The 21,263-nt window shown below is 44.1% G+C and overlaps 1 protein-coding gene across 1 annotated transcript in view; it reads right to left on the bottom strand.

Annotated features, from left to right (window-relative positions):
* MCF2 (MCF.2 cell line derived transforming sequence) overlaps positions 1-21,263 on the bottom strand; it is a 1,062,111-nt gene that overhangs the window by 346,190 nt on the left and 694,658 nt on the right. The window contains exon 11 of the mRNA XM_078688611.1: positions 1,200-1,391. Coding sequence (XP_078544737.1) covers positions 1,200-1,391 — 192 coding nt within the window. The remainder of the gene's footprint in view (positions 1-1,199; positions 1,392-21,263) is intronic.

Raw genomic sequence — 21,263 nt, 5'->3', positions numbered from 1 at the left:
TCTGATATTCAGCCATTTACCACAAACTTGAGGATCTTAAGTTCCACACTCAGGGTACATTTATACTGAAAAATAAGTACACCATTTTTTGGGTACACCGAGAATATAAGACTTGAAACCTCCCTCTGGCCCTCCGCTCCCAACAAAGCTTGCAGCTGTTCAGAAAGCAGCTGAAGATCTGGCTGTTTCCGCAGACTTAGCCCTAATGTATGGTGACTCACCTGCCTGGCTGTTGCTCTCTTTTTTCGTCTTGTTCCGCCCAGCACTAAGACACCCTTGGGTATTGCGTGCTTTACAAACTCAATTCAATTCAATGCAAACCTGACATTTTTGAACTACGATAAAAATTGTAAAATTGTATTCACAAATTTCACACATATAAACAAAGCTTTGGTGTGCAAAATACTGAAGTTTGGGTTTACATTTTTAGATGCTGTTTCAAGGAAACAGGAGCTACCGATATTTCCTCACACCAATGATACTTCCATATTCCACCATTTAAAAGTTTATCTACAGGGTGGGAAAATCATAAAAATTGCAGAAAACATCCACAAAGCAATAACATTGAGAGTTTTTTTTTAGCATTTAGCATTTAGCAGGTTGTGTAATGGGCACATATATGAGTCTTAATAATCTGCCATCCGCCATGGTAAGTAAAAAACTTTTTTTTCATAGGGAAAACGTGTTGCCGAAGAGGAAAAAACTAAAAGAAGAAAATACAAAAAAATGCTTTGTCACCAGGCTTACTCCAGGTGAGTGTGGTTGGAGAAATTCCAGTAGAGTACATATAGCTATATATGACTTGCCAAGATTTCCATTTGTTATCCACAGAAAGTTGGTGTATCCTAAAAAAGTTGCAAATGTATGCATATTATCATGAGAAACCCATAATTTGTATGTTAGAAAATTGTCATTATCCTTGAACTGTTAAGTGAAATCATTCCTTTCTCCTCGGTTTTGACAATTTTACGAACACAATACTTATTGGTGATTGTAATATTCAACTTGATGTTTCTTTTTATATAAATATAGGTTTGTCACCATCTATTACTGCCTGATCCATTATGTAACAAAAACAGTGAAGTTACCAAAAGATAAGTAGGTGTGACTAACTGTAGACATGGAACAAATGCATTGAACTTCTTTTGTTGCAATAAAAGCAATCAGACTAGGTATTTATGAGTGCTCTTTGACATCACCTGTTGTAGCTGGATTAGCAGGTCCAGTGTTCTCATAAGTCTTGCATGCTTCATATTGATTTCGTCAGTCAAAGTGTCTGACAAATGCCTTAGTTCATTGCATCTTTGACAGATCAAATCCAGTGCATAATGGTGATTTGCTGCCAGTTGGTTACCATGTAATATTACAACCTGTGACTTCCCTGAAATATCCTGTAAAAAAACAAAATAAGTCAAAATTGGTTACACTGTATCATCCTTTCAACTGCAGTCGTTTTTAAAAACTCATTTTAAAACCCTGCCAGATGTATGTAGCTGTGAAACACACATTTTCCAAAGATATAAGTTACTGAATTATGATACACTTCTCTAATTTATGTGTTATTGATTCAAATATCTCCCATCAATTCTAGGCTTCTCCCTTTAAAGTTTGACTGGGAACAATAGAAAAAAATGAGAGAGGAGACTACTTTTAACAATTATTCCTTTGGTGGGAGTTTTCAGCATAGGAGTTTAGTGTATAGCCCTGGACTATCAACTGACAATGCTTTAGTTAGGTCTAATCTGTATTGTAAAATGCTGACAGATGCAGTGTTAGACTAGCTGAACTTAAGTGAAGATCCTCTCCCTCCACGGATCTTCTAAAAACTCTACGACTCAAAAGAAGTACATACAACAAACGCATTAGAACGGCGAAAGCTAACTTCTTCAAATACCAACTTGTTAGAGGCAAAAAGCGCCGAAACGACTTTTTGAGCTCATTAAATCTCAATCCAACAACATCTCTACCCTATCTCAGCACCCGTCTCGCCCACAACCAAACTGTGATGCGGTTGCCAAATTCTTCCTCGAAAAAACTGAAAAAATCGAATCAGACCTAAGGTCTGCTGCACTCACTCTATCACCCTCTCCTGACCCCTCGGTCTCCACACCCCTGCCCTCAACTCTTGATCTCTCACTCACAAACAAGGTTTCACTGAGTCAATTCACTCCCCTCAATGACATTACCATCCTCAATACTCTCTCGTCCCTTCAACCCTCAAATCACTTCAATGACCCTCTTCCCCCCAACTTATTTAAAGAAATGATTGTCTCACTCGCTCCACTCTGGTCTAAGATCAACAACGTCTCACTTATGAAAGGTGAGGTCCCGGACTGCTTGAAGCCGGTCCTAGTTCTCCCTATTCTTAAAAAACCCTCGGCTGACTCTGTTGACCTGAAGATCTACCGTTGAATAACAAAAATACCCACCTTGGCAAAACTTCTGGAGAAATGTGTTCATGAACAACTACGCAAACAAATTGAGCAATTTCAGCTTCTCGACCTATTTCAATCGGGCTTCCGCACTGGCCACAGCACAGAAACGGAAATCAGTCACATTGTGGATGACGCTTTCATTTTACTCGACCAAAATGAAGCCTGCCTCTTAATTCTCCTCGATCTCTCATCGGCTTTTGACACTGTCACACATGACAATCTACTCTCCCTTCTGGAACGCAGGATGGGGCTCTCAAGCACGGTCTTTAAATGGTTTTCCTCTTTACTCAGCAACAGAACACAAAGAGTCAAATCCAACCAGTCTCTGTCCAACCCGAGCCCATGCACACTTGGTGTTCCTGAAGGATCCTCACTCTCCCCCACACTCTTCAACCGTTTCCTCGAACCACTGACTTTAATTCTTAAAGCCTCCAACATCCAATATCACATGTACGCGGACGACACCCAACTCTACATGAAAATCTCCTCCCCCGAAGACATCAACTCCCTCAATGGAACCCTTCTCAAAACCCTCAACTGGCTAACCTCCAACCATCTCAAATTAAACACCCTCAAGATGGAATTCCTCCTCATTGCACCCACTAGGCAAACCCCCACAGTGGTGAAATTCCTCTGTAACCTCACAGCTCTCAACTGCACACCTCACATCGTGGACTCCACTAAATCACTGAAAGTTGTGCTTGACAAAAACCTAAACATGCAAGACAACATCAGAAGTAGAGAAGTGTGGCTCAATGGTTAGAGCGGCAGACTCTGATGCAGTAGTCTGGCCGGGACCAGGGTTCAATTCCCGCCTCGGCGGGTCTCTGATTCAATTTCCTCAGACCTGATAATCCTCGCTTCGGTGCCTATTCTGATCATGAGCCCCACTCTGGACCTCTGGGCAATAGCTTGCTTAATCTCTACAACGGCCCCAACAACGCTGAGGATGCCTGACTTCACCTTGGGGGTGCCCAGGAGTGGGTTCCTCACAGGGAAAGGCCAGGAAGGGTTCCTCAGTGGTATTCGTACAAGCGCCGAGATGCCTACGGGTAGTCGTGCGCTATACAAGTGCGTAATCATTTCATTTCATTCATTTCATCAGATCATCGACCAAAGGAGCAAACTTCCAACTCTGCATCGTATAAAAACTCAAACCCTTCCTTGCCCATGATGACTTTAAATTGGCGGTGCAAGCACTTGTCATCTCCAGACTAAAATACGGTAGTGCGACTCTTTGCGGTCTGCCGAAACTCAGTTTAGCACCTATCAGAGCATCTCTAAATGTTGGTACTAGACTCATCACAGGTTCTAAGAAGAACAACCACATTACTCCCGACCTGAAATCGCTCAATTGGCTCCCCTTTGAACCTAGGATACAACTAAAGATCGCTTGTATGACCCATAGGACACTACACTTCAACACCCCACTGTACCTGACAAACAAGTTGGAACTCTCTGCTTGCTCATGGATTACAAGGAGCACTGGCACACTGCTGCTCAAGCCCAAGAAATGTAATAAGCTTAAAACATGCAATCACACATTCTCTGGCATCGCCCCGAGAATCTGGAACTCCCTCCCAGTGGAAATAAGACTGATTCCCTCTACACTTGCCTTCAAAAGGGAAGTCAAAAATCTACTAATGAACAATGCATTGAACTAGATGTTGTGCTCCTCTTGCCCCTAAGTTACTGTATACTGTCTCATTTGTTCCGGTTGTTTATTGCCCTACGTGTCGGTCTCTCCCAACCTGCTTCCTTTGTCCTCCTCAATTTTCAGCTTGCACCTGCTGTATTTTGTCCCATGGTTTCCCTGATTACTCTCCCCTAGTTGTTCCTTTGTCTACTTAAACCTTATGTAAAGCGCTCTGATACCCTTCTGGGTCATGTTCGAGCTATGCAAAACTTTAAATAAATGAATAAACGCATAAAAAAAACTATTCTAGACACATAGATAACTAACCAATTTCATTGTTTTTTCCTCAAACACACCACCCCGAGTTTCATCTCATACAGTTAATTTATTTATTTCTATATTGACTGGTCTTTCGGGTTAAAAATTAGCTAAGACAACCTACCTGTAAGTCCCTAGGATATGATGTTGCATGTAGGTTTAGAGTCTGCAGTGGATTTAATGCACTTAGGTGTGCACTGCTGGGGTGTCTGGTGTAATTTAAAACCAGGCCTGCCTTGCAGGCTGGACTTAAATTAAAACGGTGTCCAAATTTGACTTTGGAACTAACAGTACTTCCAACATCCAAGACTAACTTTTAATTACAGATAAGTCACCCTTTAAGATCTGCCCTAGGTGCCCCAAGGGTAGGGTGCCTTGTTATAAGAAGCAGGGACATTATAAAATATGTTTCATATACCCTGGTGGGAGAAAGACAGCCAAAGTTGTTTCCCCCCATTTTAGTGCTGCTAGCTCCATAGGCTAACATGGGAAGACTTTATTACACTTTAATAACATCTATTGGAAGTAGCTCGCAACATAATTCAAAGTATCAAAATAATAGTTACAATAAATTCAACAACTTACTATGGTCAGATTTATTAGAACTACTGCAGAAAAGTAGTTTTAGAACGTGCTATCTTGAAGTTACCTAAAACAGCCCTGTAGTAGCCTCTTTTGATTGGCCAGCCTCTGACAGCCGGAGTCAAGCTGATCCCTGAGTAAGTATAAAGAGGCCTGGTACTGAAACAATACATGCATTTGGTGGAAGGAGATTTGCTTCCTAGAGAAGCCAGTGACAGGAAAAGGACTGGGGAGATAAACTGGACTTCAAAGGTGGAAACACAAAAGGTACAGGACCCAGGCCAGCCTCCACTTCCTTGATCCCCAGCAAGGTTGGAGCCCCCTAATTAGATTAGGCGAAGGGGAGTGTAGGGAAAAGTTAGCCACATATGTGGGCTGGGTTAGCCTGACCTGCACTCTAAGGAGAGAATTTCTCCATTTTGATTTTTGGAGAACTATGCATTCTGAGTCAAAGATATTCCACATTTCCCAGGAAGTGGTCAAAATAGAGGTGGCAAACCCCATTGTTAGGGGTGCCCCTCCATACCCCCATTGCCAGCCCAAAATGGGGAAAAAGATATGGAAGACCTATAGGGGCCCCTCAGGTCCCTGCCTGACACATCAGAAGAATCACTGCCCTGCTGGACCTTTGGACTGCACCACAGTAGGCAGCTTGCATCTGCTGCACTCTCAAGACTCTACACAAGAAAGGACAGTGCCTGTCTTAAAGGATAAAGAGTGGACTACCGGAGGAGCAACTGGTAGAAAAGATTTGGAAGAAGGAACTTGCAACAGCCCAGAGTGAGGACTACTCCAGCTGACAAGCTACACCTGGATGTTCCTGGAATGCACAGGTGCACTGTGGGAGATTGAGTCTAACCCTCAAGAGCCAATCCAGAGTTTCTGAACCTTTGGCCACCGCTAGAGGACACTGATATCCCCAAAGGAACCAAGAACCAATAAAACTACAGCTCCTGGACAAGTTTGCAATGCGTCGAGGGCCTTTGGAGTGCTTTCTGAGACCATAAATTCAAGCTTTTTGCTGTTCGTGTATGGGTCCATTCATTCTGGAACCACGTCGCTCACACAAAGGATCAGCGCGAGCAGGTGCAAGTTCATCTCTACACACAGCAAGAACCGCCATTCGCAATCACGAGGCTCCAGCCCATCCGCACAAGGCCCAGCAGCTCTTCGTGCCCCATGGGCCACTACCAGCGACACTCTCCTGGCACCGGTGACCATCTTCCCTGCAAATGGGACTGTTGGCACAATACTTGAGAAAGTAAAACTTTAGCACGACCTACCTGGAACTGTATCTGACCTGTGCTCCATCGCAGTTAGCGGAGATTTTAGATTTGAAACCGCCCAGGGCGATTAGATAGCTGTGGTTGGTGCTTTATGCTTTTAGGCACTAAACAGCAATATAATCTTTAAAAATTCTGATCTCTGGCTCCCTACATTAGATTCTGGTAATTTTGGTGTAATTTTAAAGATAGAAATATTCTCCATTTTTATTAATTGGTTTTGCATTTTGTTGTCTTTCACTTATTTACTGTTTTGGTGATATTAAATGCTTTACACACATGTCTTCTAAGTTAAACCTAACTGCTTGTCTGCCAAGCTACCAAAGGTTGATCAAGGATTCATTATTGTGACTTGAATGGGCCTTATTAGTTTTGTGGGATTATTACCAGCTGTAGTTACCCAGTTACAGTGTGGAATTTGGTGGCTGGTAAATCCAACAAACAGACTATTCTTTTTTGAATGCACACTAACCATTCTCATGAATAGACTATTTTTAGTTTGCAATGAACTAGTGAATGGAGAATTTAAATGTAAACACATAAGGGAGAGTAGTACACACAAGGGGGAGTAGTGTATATGAATCTCTAGATAAGAGGTGGCACATGCTCAGTGAAAAAATAATGCCATCACTCACAATATTGTGACGTACTTCATCATCATGCTTTGCTTCAATACACTCCTGCGCAGACCAACGCCCAGGGTGTAGCAAAAGGGAGGGGAAGACAATACAAAAAAACATATGAATAATAATATACGTAAGGGATCCAGGGTTTATCGAAAGAAAAGTAGAGTTAAAACTAGTTCAGTGCTATCTTTTGTAATTAAATGTATTCCTAGACCCACTAACTAGGATTTAAAAACTAAAAGGATGGTGGTGACAGGAAAATATTAGGAGTTCCTACACCCCTCCTTACTGCCAGATTGTCGACATGCTTCAGCTGCTTTGTTAGTGCCTGCAATTTCAGGTCATCACAGCCTTCATCAGGACTTTTTTTTAGATCCCAGCCATTTAAATCCACTCAATCCCCAAGTTCCGGGACTCCGGAACCAATTGTTCACAGAGTGAGGGGCCCACTTAGTAACTGTGGTCACACTTACTCCAAGTGTGGTGCTCTGCCTCGACCTCTTGTCTTCGGAACAATTGGTTTCGGACACCCGGAACTGGGGGATTGAGGGGATTCAAATGACAGGGAGCTGAAAGTTCCTGATGAAGGCAGTGATGACCTGAAATTACAGGCCCTAACAAAGCAGCTCAAACATTTTGACAATCTGGCAGTAAGGAGGGGTGTAGGAACTCCTAATACTTTCCTGTCACCACCATCCTCTACGTTTTAAATCCTAGTCTGTGTATCTAGGAATACATCTATTTACAAAAGATACCACTGAACTAGTTTTAACCGTTACTGCACCTTTTCTTTCAGCATTCCCAGGATCCATTACGTATATTATTATTTATATGTGTTTGTATTGTCTTCGCCTCCCTTTTGCTCTACCCCGGGCATTGGTCTTCGCAGGGTGTATTGAAGCAAAGCCCAATGATGAAGCATGTCACAATATTGTGAGTGAGGGCAGTATTTTTTCACTGAGCACATGCTACCGCTTATCTAGAGATTCATGTACACTACTCGCCCTTGTGTGTTTACAGTTGTGATTGGGGAGGCTGGAGTAGTGGTTGTGCTATGCCTCTCCCGCCTTCCAATGTGTGTGAGAAAATAGAGAATTTAAATCACATGACAATAGCCTTGAATTACCCGATACTTATATCCAACTAGATAAAGACTCAAGTATTGTTTAAAGAAAAGTCAGTTCAAGATATAAATGTGGGTTGTTACAGCATAAAGCCTCTGATCACTGGAAATATTACTCCATACTCCTAAAAAAAAAAAAGAAAACACTGGGGAAATGGAACTGAATGTTTGAACGTGCATGCTGGGATGGTTTGAAGAAAATGGAAAAGGATGCTTGAGTCGGGGCTTAACCACATTCTGAGGCCCTTCTGTTGACCTCACTGACCTGTTTCAAGGACAGCAACTACTGGGGATTCCTTGGATCACTACGATGCAGTGGTGCAGCTAGGGAGGTGGATCAGAGAGAAGCCCTGAGCTCTTTCAAAACAGAACAGTAATGTTGCCGAGACCCGCCCAAAGTTCTAAATGCTAGGCTAAAACTAGAGGGTTCAACTAGAAGCCCAGACCTCTAAGCGACCCTATTCGTTCAGAACCTGTGATGAGAGACTGAGGACTATTCAGTGATACACCAAAGCAGCAGCCACAGCATCACAAGAGCCTGGGATCCAGCATTGCTCCTGCTGGGGAACTGATGGAGGGGGAAACGCATAAACATGATAGCACACACAAGGTAACCCTCCACAGTGGCAGTGAATAATGGCCAGGGAGCTGATAGGTCTGGGGTCCATAAGCACCACAGAAGCACATAGGGATCTGAGCATGAAGGAGGGCACCAGGTGAGTTCACAAAGCTGGGGCGGCATCTTTATAGAGTAGCTGGAAGAACAGGAACGCCCTCATAGCCTCAGAGGAGATAGTCCCAGCTGCCTCCTGGGTCGTTTCAACATAAGAGATGACCTAATTGCGGATAGTGAAGGACTGGACTTTTTAACAGTACCAGCGGTGCCAGGGAACAACACCTATAACCTTCATGGGATACCTGTTTCGGCGCACAAACTACAGAGACACGGGACACTTCCTTCGGCGTCAAAGATTCAAGGTTTATTGCTGCAGGGAACACAGAAGTCACGACAAGTACAACACGTGCAACTTGGGGAGACTGCTTCAAATTGGTTCTGTGGATCGCTCCTTTTATACAAAATTAACTCATAGGACAACATGGTACACAAAAGTTTACAACCTGGTTCCCATAATTATCCCCCAGAGGGGTCGCTTTGGTCACTTTGGTACACATAAGGTCCGGAACATAAGTGCGGAAACATTTGGCGGTTCCCAACTGAAAAAACCCATCTTCCCAACATTAGTGAATTCCAATCGGCAGTAAAACAGATCGAAATAGGGACAAAGACAGGTGCAGAGGGAGGTGGAGACAGTGGGGAAATCGAAACGGGTGTAAAAGGGGAGGTATCGGGAAACACGAGATACAGGCATCAAAGGGACGAAAGGGACGTGCCTAATGAGATGCACAGCTGAGACAATAAACCGGACGGCAAGATGAGCCTCGAGCGGGGCCATCTGCCTTACAGTATCATCCCCCTCATCGTAAAAGATATTTACAAAGTACATGTGTCTTCCACAAATATCCTGAGAGTCCCAGGGTGACGAAGCGGACAGTGTCCGTTCGCTGGCTACTTGAGGGCAAGAGACAAAATGGATGCCGTATCTAAGATGGAACCCGTGGGTACAGATGAAAAACCCACATATCAAATGAACGGTTTAAGTTAGCACAGCGAAACTGCGCACACTTACTAAACTCGTCATTTGCGGTTCTTAGATACCAGACTCGACCATATTCGTGCGAATCAAAAAACATCACTTAAAATTGTCACGGAACCTCAGACGCTCCTTTTGCCCTCATGTAGGCAAGCACTAGTCGGAGTCATATTCGATATTCATCAGACCCTCGAGATGTTGCTGTAGCATAGCTCTGTCCAACCGAGACCCTTTGGTAACAGGTGGCTGTCTCATACACGTTGTAGCACAGAGGCCACATAAGGCAGGACCGCACTGCACGCAAAGGCAACAAGTGAACAGGAACACTACAACGACTCCAATGATCGTCAGAATTTTCCAACCCCAAGTCGACATTAGGCCCCAAAACCATCCAAGTAGCGTCCAATCCCCTACATCCACGTGTATGGATTCGGAGATCTTATGCAACTTCGAGATGGCTTGATAGACAGTCGGAGCGTTATCAGGAATGAAAATACAGCAGCTCGAATGGATCACCTTACATACCCCACCTCGATCTGCTAAGATCACATCTAAAACCATACGGTTTTGTAACGTCATAAGTCTATCCGCCTGAAGTTCTGTGGTGATATTACCAAGGGCACTGGCAGTAATATTAGCTGTCGATTCTACCACTCGAGTCAACTGTCTTAGGTTCCTACTATTAACCATAGGTCCCCAAAATGGGAGGAAACCCTTGAAAAAGTCTCCTGCCTCTTGACCGGCAGTATCCTCTTCGCTAATTACGCCCCTCACAACTCTAGTTTTGTGATAATCTGCATCTACAGTAAACGTCGGAGGCAACAAGTTTGCGATAAAACATGAGCCCATGAAGTCAGAGGGCAACCATGCATATGCACGATCATGACAAATAAAGTATGTACCCTTGGCAGCCAAAAACACAGGGGACGAGACCATTGGCAATATATAATTTTCAGTGCAAGCACTCTCTCCAAGTCGGGCTTTCGATCTACGGCCGCTACCTATTAAACAAAAATTACCAATGTGGGGTACGACCCATATCGGAGGCGAGCTTTTAAGCTGTTTTTCACCAGTGAACACACTATATTCGCCTCTACTTAGGACCCTATAGGCTTGTACCTCTTCTTCAGGGATAAGCGAGGGATCATAGATATCGCTATCTAAATCCTCTATAGCTATAGACAAAGATTTTTGGTACGAGGTAGGACCAGAGTAAGGGGAACGTGGTTCTCGAATGGGGTGGAAACCCAGTGCGCTTCGAAACATTGTTTGAAATGCTCGAGCAGACCCTTGGGAGCTATACGGTAACACCAGATATGGAATTCCCTTATCCGTAGTATGTGGCATCAACCCACACACCCAACAATTAGTAGTGTTAACCACTAACTGATGCTGATGAAGGAGTTGAATAAAGGAATTGTTGCGGAATTCTGCACGTCTAGCCTGCTCGTGTTCAGGTAAGATGTGAAAAGAATGAGGAGAGTCAGTGGAGATGAGTTTAAGATTAGGGGTAGGAGTAGGTATAGTAGAAGGCAAGAAGTAAGACATTGTGTAATACACTCCACCCGCTAATAACGCAGAACCAGTCACAAACAGTACGAATATTTGGAACACAAAACATTTGGTACGACTGAGTTGCTGCAGCTTGAATCTTTGTGCTTGAGCTCTTTCCAAGTCCATCAGCTTTGAAAATGCCATTCCCTATGACCGTCCGCAACGTTTCTTGACGCACTTCGTTCTGTGCAGCAATAGTCAATTCCTAGGAGTTCCCAGGAATCGACGGTCTTTAACCTAGCGTCAAGACCTACTAACCAGGAGGAAGTACACGCGCGGCCCTACGGCCTTTATTTCACAAATATATATATATATAAAAGCAAATGTCTCTCAGCTGTGGAAACAAAAATGTAAGGAACGAAGCTCAATGAATATATACAAAATAATTACAATAGTATGAGTGTTCAAACTGATCATGGAAAACGGGATAATGCACTTGTCAAGGGACAGAACGGGGTTTTTTATTAGTCTTTGGTGCTGGATCTTAAAAAATATCGGGTTTTCCCAGGACGTGTCTGTTCGTTAAACAAAAGATCCATTGAAGGGACAACGCCCTGTTGATCAGCTGAATGTTCTGGTCTTGAGTCTTCTGATGACAAGTGTTCAATAATGCCTTTTTGCTGCACTGAGGATTCTCCGACAGGTTGTGCGTCGCTGAAAGGTACAAACGCCGACAATCTTTCGGTTTCAGTTGATGCAATGCCTTTCCTCACCCATGAGTCTGCTGGCAACGGAATGGGGACTTTCTTGGTATGGGTGGCATGCACCCAATTTTTCCGCCCCTCAAGACGAACTGCAGTTCTCGTGGCAAGGAGGACCTGATAGGGTCCAGTGAACCTGGGATCCAAATTGTTCTTGCGCGAAAAATTGCGCGTTACCACCCAATCTCCGGGCTGGAGCTGGTGGCCTGGACCCTCCGTCTGTGTCGGCAATGCTTCGTGAACCTGTTGGTGAATTAACCTCAGTTTAGCAGTCAAGTCATGAAGATAATCGATTAACATTGGATACTCAAGTTCGCAAAAGGCACCCGGTCTAGGGACCCCCCAAACATTGGCAGGACGACCGAACACTATTTCATAGGGACTGAGCCCTACTCGGGAGTGTACAGTTGCCCTTGTTGACAGCAATGCTACGGGTAAAGCGTCAGGCCACGAAAGACCTGTCGTGGCCTGAATCTTTGCTAGTTTTAGTTTAAGGGTGCCATTGTACCCTTCAACCAAACCGGCTGACTGAGGATGATTGGCACTATGAAATTTCTGTACAATCCCTAACCCACGACACACACTCTTCATCACGCTCCCAACAAACTCACTTCCGTTGTCTGACCACACAACCCGAGGCATTCCGTAGCGGGAAAAATACTCTTTGAGTAAAATTTTTGCCGTGGATAAAGCCGTATTATCCTTAAGGGGGTAGGCCTCAATCCACCTAGAAAATGCACACACCACAACCAGCACATACTTCAAATTATTACATCTCTCCATGTGGATAAAGTCCAACTGGATAACTTCGAAAGGGTACGCAGGAGGGGCAAAATGGCCAGGTGGAGTGGGAGTGCCCTTACCAGGATTGTGCATCAAACACACCATACAATTCTTAACCAAGCGTTCAGCACATTTCGTAATACCATCATTCTTCCACACAGGAAACAGCAATTTACAGATACCTTTCGCGCTAATATGTGCTAACCCATGTGCCATAGTCACAACAGCCAGCACATATGCATCAGGCAACATCCATCTTTTCTGTTCCGATAAGTCAGTCCAACAACCATTCGCATCCAACTTTCCCGTACTTTCTTTCCACTTCGTCTTTTCAGTCTCGGTGGCCTCATTCTGAATTGCTTTCACACTCTCGATAGTGTTCTCACACATACTTGATTCTGCAGGCCACCTAACCGAACTCGTCACATACATTCGAGTGCTAAGGTTCCGGGCAGTCTCCTTAGCAGTCTCATCCGCAAACGCATTACCACGACCAACATCATCCATCACTTTACGATGCGCACTACATTTAACAATCGCCACTTGCTTAGGTAACGTAAGTGCATCCAAAAGATCATTTACAAGCTGGCCATGCTGAATCTTCGTACCATGTGACGTAAGGAATCCTCTCTCTCTCCACAATCGTCCAAAACTATGTGCCACACCAAACGCATACTGGCTATCTGTAAACACATTCACCCGTTTATCTTTAGACAACACACACGCTCTCGTCAAAGCAATTAGCTCAGCAGCCTGAGCCGAATTTTGATTTAATCTTGCACTTTCCACAATCGTTCTCAATGTAACTACAGCATACGCAGTCGTCACATCACCGTTCGGCAACTTGAAACAAGAACCATCCACATACAAAGTACCATCGGGATTTGTCAATGGAGTATCTCTTAGGTCAATGCGACCCTTGGTTTCCTCTTCAGTTCTGAGATAGCAGTCATGTACTGCTTCATCACTTGATTCTGTGTCGATCGGCAGCAATGTTGCTGGATTCAACACATTACATCGTTTTATCCGTATGTGACTGGCCAGCAATGTCAACTCATATCCAGACAATCTTGCACTTGTCAGATGTTGAGTTTTCGTTCGGTTCAATAGAGTGTCGACTGCATGCGGAACCATTACCGTGAGCATATTATCCATGACTAGACCTGCGGACTGTCGAATGGACGCCGCAGCTGCCGCTGTTGCCCTTAAGCAACTTGGCAAAGCTCTTGCTACTGGGTCTAAAGTCGAAGAAAAGTAGGCACATGGGCGTTGCTTACCACCAAAAGATTGTGTCAAAACACTCAACGCGCAACCATCCCTCTCGTGAACGTATAGTGTAAACGGCTTACTGTAGTCAGGGGTACCCAACACAGGAGCCGAACACAGCGCATCACACAATTCAGAAAAACTTTTCTGACATTCTTCAGACCAAGGTACTGGGGATGAAACATCCTTGCACGTAAGGGCTATCAATGGTTTCGCTAACAATGAAAAATTTGGAATCCATTGTCTGCAGTAGGACGTAATACCTAAGAAGGCGCGAACATCTCTCTGGGTTTTTGGCACAGTCATTCGGGAAATCGCTGCAATTCTCTCTGGGGTCAACCTTCTCCCTTCTCTTGACAATAAGTGACCTAGATAGGTAACTTCTTGACAACAATACTGTAGCTTTGAAGGCGACACCTTGTGGTGCAAGTCATGTAGATAGTACAATAATGATACTGTAGCCGTTTTGCAAATAGCTTCTGTATCAGCTGCCACTAAAAGATCGTCAACGTATTGAATCAAAGCTGCACCCTTAGGCAATACAAAGGCATCAAGCTGACCTTTAAGTGCTTGGCTGTAGATTGATGGACTCTCACAGTAGCCCTGTGGAGCGCGTTTTAGCCTAAAACTGCGACCTCCTAATGAAAATCCGAATAGGTCTCTGCTTTCCTCTGCAATTGGGATGCTAAAGAAAGCATTCTTTAGATCGATCAATGTGAACCAGGAGGCAGTTGCCGGAATCATTGTTAGTAAAGCCGTAATGTCAGGGACCACAGGAAATTGCGGAACCACTATTTTGTTTACCTCTCTCAAATCTATAACAAAACGATACACAGGAGGTTTAGTTGGGTCAGTTCGTTTCAGAATTGGTAATACAGGGCTATTGCACACGTTTCCACGAGTTTCTTCAACAACACCTTTTCCAATGAGATCATGAACGATTGCTAACAGCGCTCGTTCGCCCTCAAGAGAAATACGATATTGAGGTAAACGCGGTAATCGCGCATTTGGTTTTAATTGAATCACATAGGGTGGAATGTCTAACAGGCCCACGTCATTGGGACCTGTGGCCCATAAGGACGCAGGGAGGGAATTCAATTCCGGTGGGAATTTATCAACCGATAAATACATGGGAGAGACCACTCTCCTTCCCAATGTAAGCTCCACTCCTTCGGGGGAACAATACAATGTTGCATATAATCGTTTCAACAAATCCAGACCCAAAAGATTTTCACCACAACCTGTAGATAGAATCAGTGGAGCCGTTAGCTCACGAGATCCAATCATAAGAGGCAAAGGGTTAGAGACTGGGTTACTAACAGGGGCGCCAGAGAATCCGAAGGAAACATTCGTTAAGCCAGACAAAGGTGCGCCAGGGAGTTTTGAATGCATGATGGAACTTTTCGTCGCACCAGTGTCTAACAGAAAAGGCTCAACTACACCCGATGTAGTCACTGCAACGTAAGGCCCACTCTGATCGACCGGAACTGACACTACTCCCTCTCTTTGTCGTTGGCTGTCCTAGTAGTGGTCATTTACAACAGTCTCGTGGTCTATATAATAATCATCAACATTATACTGTGCAGATCGAACTGACCCCGCATTTCGCTGGTCAAAATAATTATTTGCATCCGATTGATTTTGATGACGATCAATCTGATTGTGGGATGAACCACGACCTCTACCACGTGGTGCCTGCTGAGGACCACCGCCACGATTTCCTCGTGTCGACACACCATTCAGACGGTCCCGTAAAGCAAGACAATCATATTTTAGGTGTCCCTCTTTCCTACAATATGCGCACTGATTATACCCAAGTGAAGATCTGGGATCAAAGTTGTCAGAGCGCGGCTGTGTTCTATCGAGCTGTGCTCGTGGTCGATACTGCTGTTGTGCATCATTTTGGTTTGATCGTGGAGGGTATGCTTGCTGCAACAAAACCTTCGTTTTGAGTTCTTTCGTTTTCTTTTCTACACGATCACTTTCTTCCTTTTCCCTATTCTCATAATACTGAGCCGTTGCTAATATTTGCGCAGGGGTTGAAACTGCCCACGCACTTTCCGAATTCTTTAATTTGTTGCATAGCTCAGGCAGCAAATTTGACACAAATTTGTCAACGAATAACCGCTGACCTCCCTCAGCGCCCATGTCCTGGCCGCTGTGGTCGACAAACGCTTCCTCAAACCTTGTAAAGAAATCCGAGACACTCTCGTCTTTCTTTTGTTTACAAGCTGATAACTTATCCCAGTTCACCTTCATCGCTGGCATGAGAGTTTTCATGAGCGTAATGATTTTCTGAGGCAAATCCAAGATCAACTGTTCAGGTTTAGCCCCACCAACTTGTAATGCATCAGCTGCTAGCAGTGCAGCCCAATCACCCCCTAATTCAGCTGCGTGATTGGCTTGACGAATTTTAGCCCAAACTGGTTGCGGTACAACATTGCCAAACAACATGTCGATGTCGGCAATATTCATAATAGAAGCTTCTATCAGTTGTGATAACTCCTTATAATAACCAGCCGGATTTTTACGCGGATCGGGTAAGGATTGCTTCACTTGCAAAACTTCCGATCGTTTCCATGGAAGATGTATCCACACCCTTCGAAAATGTGGTAAAACCGCAGGGTTAGCTTGCGGATCTCCAGGCACCCACAGTGGCGGGACTTCTCTCATGGGATACTGACCAGGAACCGCTTTCCAGTTCTCAGTGGTATCATCTAATGACACCCGAGAATGTGCTGTGGGTCTGAATGCTAATAAGCGTTCCACGGCACGTCGTACATCGTCTCCTATAATCATACCGTTCGAAAAGTGACTCTGGAGTTCAATTATGTCGGACGGTACATCATCTACATCATTATTGTACCATTCTTCTCTCAAAAAGTTACACATTTCCTCAAATACGAATCTCTGCGTGGGCTCATTAAACTGAGAAAACGTATCAAATACTACACGCGGAGTGTAATTAGCAGGATGTCTTATCCACCTATGTGCCATTGTTACTAACGTCTCTTTCTCCCTACCACTAGGGATCTGACTCCGTCTCTGAGGAGTTTCAGATGAATCAGACGAAAATAACGGACCGGAAAGAGGTGAATAAAGGGTAGCAACAGAGTTAGGAACACGCTTACGAACAGAAGGAGAAAGAAAAACAGGGGCAACAACACTAGAGGTGAAGGAAGGCATAGTAGGAACGGACAAGGTAGTTGGAGTAGCAGAAACAACAGTCTGCAAAGGTACAGGTACGGGAGCAGTAGGAACGAGGACAGGTGGTGGAACAAACGTAGGGTTAACAGCGGGCTGGCCCGCAGCCGCTGGAGCAACAAGAGGAACAACAGGAGGAGCTATAGGAGGAGCTACAGGAGCAGTAGCACCCTGTACATAAGGAGGTGGTGATTTCATCAAGTATGATAACAAAGAATCCTCCTTCAAATCTTCTTCTTTCTTTTCTAGATTATTCGGTAAAACTGGGTAACATTTATCTATTTTCATGTGATGCAATCTAGTAGCGATTTCCATATCTTTTTCTTCTTTGTCTTGTCTACATTCTTTTATAGCTTGCATTATCGGAACAAACTCTTGCTTTTTATCCTTTTTAAGTTGTTTGATTTCTTTCTGTTTGGCCTCTTTACGCCATATCCGAAAGGAATCAAACATAGCTGGCCTAGCTTTCTTTAAAAATAATTTAGCCTCAAGATTATCTAAAATCGAAAGTTCAAAAGTTCCGTGTGGTGGCCATCTAAGGTCACCGTCTTTCTTTGTATAGCGGATCCAGTAATCATTATAGATTATAGGACCCACCCCATGTCGACTATATAGATCATGTATCGGAGTTCCAACTGGAGGTATCGGACACGAGTCCTCCAACCGGGAATCCATTGCGCAACATTTGAAAATACGAAACAAATCACTATGGCTAGGCATCGTGCACACTAACCTAGTATCAAACTTCAAGGATTACCGAAGCAATAAAACCTTGTGTAAGTCAAAACCCTCGGTTTTTGGCAATTGCAACTGTCAAATAATACTAAGAACCAATACTAAGAACCACAAATGCAATGGAACCATGCAATACAACAAAGCCTTAAGGCTATTACAAAGCTCGGAGAGCTATTACCACAAAGCCTTAAAGGCTAACCACAAAGCTTTCAAAAAGCTAGAACAACCACTAAGGACTGGGAGCGACCCACAAATACTTAACTCAGAACTTCAATGGCGTCACCAGGAAGGCCCGTCTATCGTCTCGCTTGTACATAAGGTCTACGCCGGGCGTCGAAGACAGGTCGACAGTCAGGGCATCGGTCCGTCGCAGCCGTCAGGAGGCGGGAATCTTCGCAGGGAAAAACTTCGGGCCACTTATTTCGACAACAGGATCGATGAAGCGGGGTGCACCTTCCCTCGGAGATTTCACACGAAGTTCCTCACGATCATCAGGCTTTGGACCGGACCGGTACCGCTGAAGTCGCCCAACGTTGGGCGCCAACTGAAGGACTGGACTTTTTAACAGTACCAGCGGTGCCAGGGAACAACACCTATAACCTTCATGGGATACCTGTTTCGGCGCACAAACTACAGAGACACGGAACACTTCCTTCGGCGTCAAAGATTCAAGGTTTATTGCTGCAGGGAACACAGAAGTCACGACAAGTACAACACGTGCAACTTGGGGAGACTGCTTCAAATTGGTTCTGTGGATCGCTCCTTTTATACAAAATTAACTCATAGGACAACATGGTACACAAAAGTTTACAACCTGGTTCCCATAATTATCCCCCAGAGGGGTCGCTTTGGTCACTTTGGTACACATAAGGTCCGGAACATAAGTGCGGAAACATTTGGCGGTTCCCAACTGAAAAAACCCATCTTCCCAACATTAGTGAATTCCAATCGGCAGTAAAACAGATCGAAATAGGGACAAAGACAGGTGCAGAGGGAGGTGGAGACAGTGGGGAAATCGAAAAGGGTGTAAAAGGGGAGGTATCGGGAAACACGAGATACAGGCATCAAAGGGACGAAAGGGACGTGCCTAATGAGATGCACGGCTGAGACAATAAACCGGACGGCAAGATGAGCCTCGAGCGGGGCCATCTGCCTTACAGTATCATCCCCCTCATCGTAAAAGATATTTACAAAGTACATGTGTCTTCCACAAATATCCTGAGAGTCCCAGGGTGACGAAGCGGACAGTGTCCGTTCGCTGGCTACTTGAGGGCAAGAGACAAAATGGATGCCGTATCTAAGATGGAACCCGTGGGTACAGATGAAAAACCCACATATCAAATGAACGGTTTAAGTTAGCACAGCGAAACTGCGCACACTTACTAAACTCGTCATTTGCGGTTCTTAGATACCAGACTCGACCATATTCGTGCGAATCAAAAAACATCACTTAAAATTGTCACGGAACCTCAATAGATAGATCACCTGGGGAAAGTGCTGAGAGAATATAACTTAACAGAACAGGAGACCCCCTGTGTTGAACAACTGGTGGGGAAGGAAACTGGCATACTGCCAGATACTTGACAATCAGGGGCTGGGGATTGCTACAGCTACCTTCACTGCTTCTGGAGTCAGATGCTTTCCTGTAATCACTGTGCTTGAAAGAGAACCTATAACCCCTAGCCAGCAGACAAAGACAGTGGGGATCAACTAAGTGGCACCAGTGGAAGTGAACAAAGACAGAAGATCCTTGAGTGGCTCTATAAAGACATCACTAAATACCACAGCTGAAAGGATCGAACATTCACCGATCATAACGGGAAGATAAAACAATGCCCATCGTTTCTCCATGGTCTGTAGATGGCTTGTAAGATACTTCTATGCTCTTGAAACTTTGCATCCATTGACTACTGAACTTAATAACCCAGTTGCACATTTCTCCAGTTCTCCTTGAATGACTGGGGGACTTTATGGAAAGCTGTGGTAAGGGCCAATGGTCTAGGATGACCATAGGCAATTGCCACTCTCTCTGATCTGGAACACGTACCATTGGGAGAAGGAGCTTATTTGAAGTATTTGGGGGTGAACGGATTCATGGAAAATGCACAATCCCAAGAGGGTATTCTTATTAACCAAATATACACAATATCCATATAAAGCTAGATAAGATCTTTCGCACTGCTTTCCTACTTATATCTGTCGCAAATAGAATGACCTGGAAGTATATTATCAGACAATAAAGCACATTTTAATGGATCTAAGATGGAGGAAGCACTGAGCGGTTATCCTTAGCTGGACACTGCAGGCTAGTGTGTTGAAATAACCTGCATTCGGAGTCATATTGGATGATGACATCCAACCCTCCTTTAGAGAGAATTCAGGTATGATGACTGATGCTATGATGAAAGTTATTCAGGCAGCTATTCTCGGCTACTGTATTAGGATACTGCATTGGTTAACGCAGTAAATAAATCATGACCAAGAAACCCATAAGGCAAGACTGATGAGACTTGGACAGTACGCTACCCAGAAATACAGTAGGCAAAGAGGAACCAGATGAAGCCAGGAAAGAGCATGCGAAAGCTTGGGCTATAGGAAATACATGACAAAACCACACATTGAAGAAGATAGGACAGGTCAACTGCCTCATAATGAGTATTAGAGACACCCAGGTAGAGATAAATCATGTGTTCCTGTATTATCACTTTGAACCATACAGGTGATCTGATGACTAAGAAATAGACTGCTAGCTCTGAATTGAGGCTCTGAAACACTTATCCTAATCACCTCAGGAAAGAACCTAATGCTTTCTGGGCTGTCCCCGAAATAAAGACAGCCATTTTAGAGTGGGGTATAGGTAAATCGCAGAGGACAGTTGGGTTCCCATTTAAATTTTACAAATAAAAAACATAAGTCGGCCTGCTAGCACCTGAACTCACTAACGTACTCACTGGTGAACCTGAAAGATTTCCTGTATTTCTCGACTGATATGTTACTGAATGCATCTATTTTGAAACTTAAAAAGCAACTGTTGGAAGATTTCTTATTTCATCCCTGGTCAATGTTAAACATTCATTATTAGCTATTAACCAATGTATTACTTGAACAAATATTACACCTGCTACCCCTGATGATTCTCCATGCCAAGGCAGCATTTAGTGAACCATAAGAACCTGGGTACAGGGAAAGACTAAGGCAGAAAGTGCAATAAGAGGCTGAATTCAAGAGTCAAAAATTCTAAATTCAGAAGTCCTGTGATGGATGGGATGCTGGCTCAAGGTTTAGAAAAACAGAGTTAATTGAGCCTCAGGGAGGCAGAAGAACCAAAGGATTTGCTAGCATACATCCCACAAATTCTGGCGACT

This window comes from Lissotriton helveticus, chromosome 4_1 (assembly GCF_964261635.1).
Source record: "Lissotriton helveticus chromosome 4_1, aLisHel1.1, whole genome shotgun sequence".
Classification (NCBI taxonomy): Eukaryota; Metazoa; Chordata; class Amphibia; order Caudata; family Salamandridae; genus Lissotriton; species Lissotriton helveticus.
The sequence above is the reverse complement of the archived record's forward strand: the minus strand, read 5'-3'. Positions and strand labels throughout refer to the sequence as shown.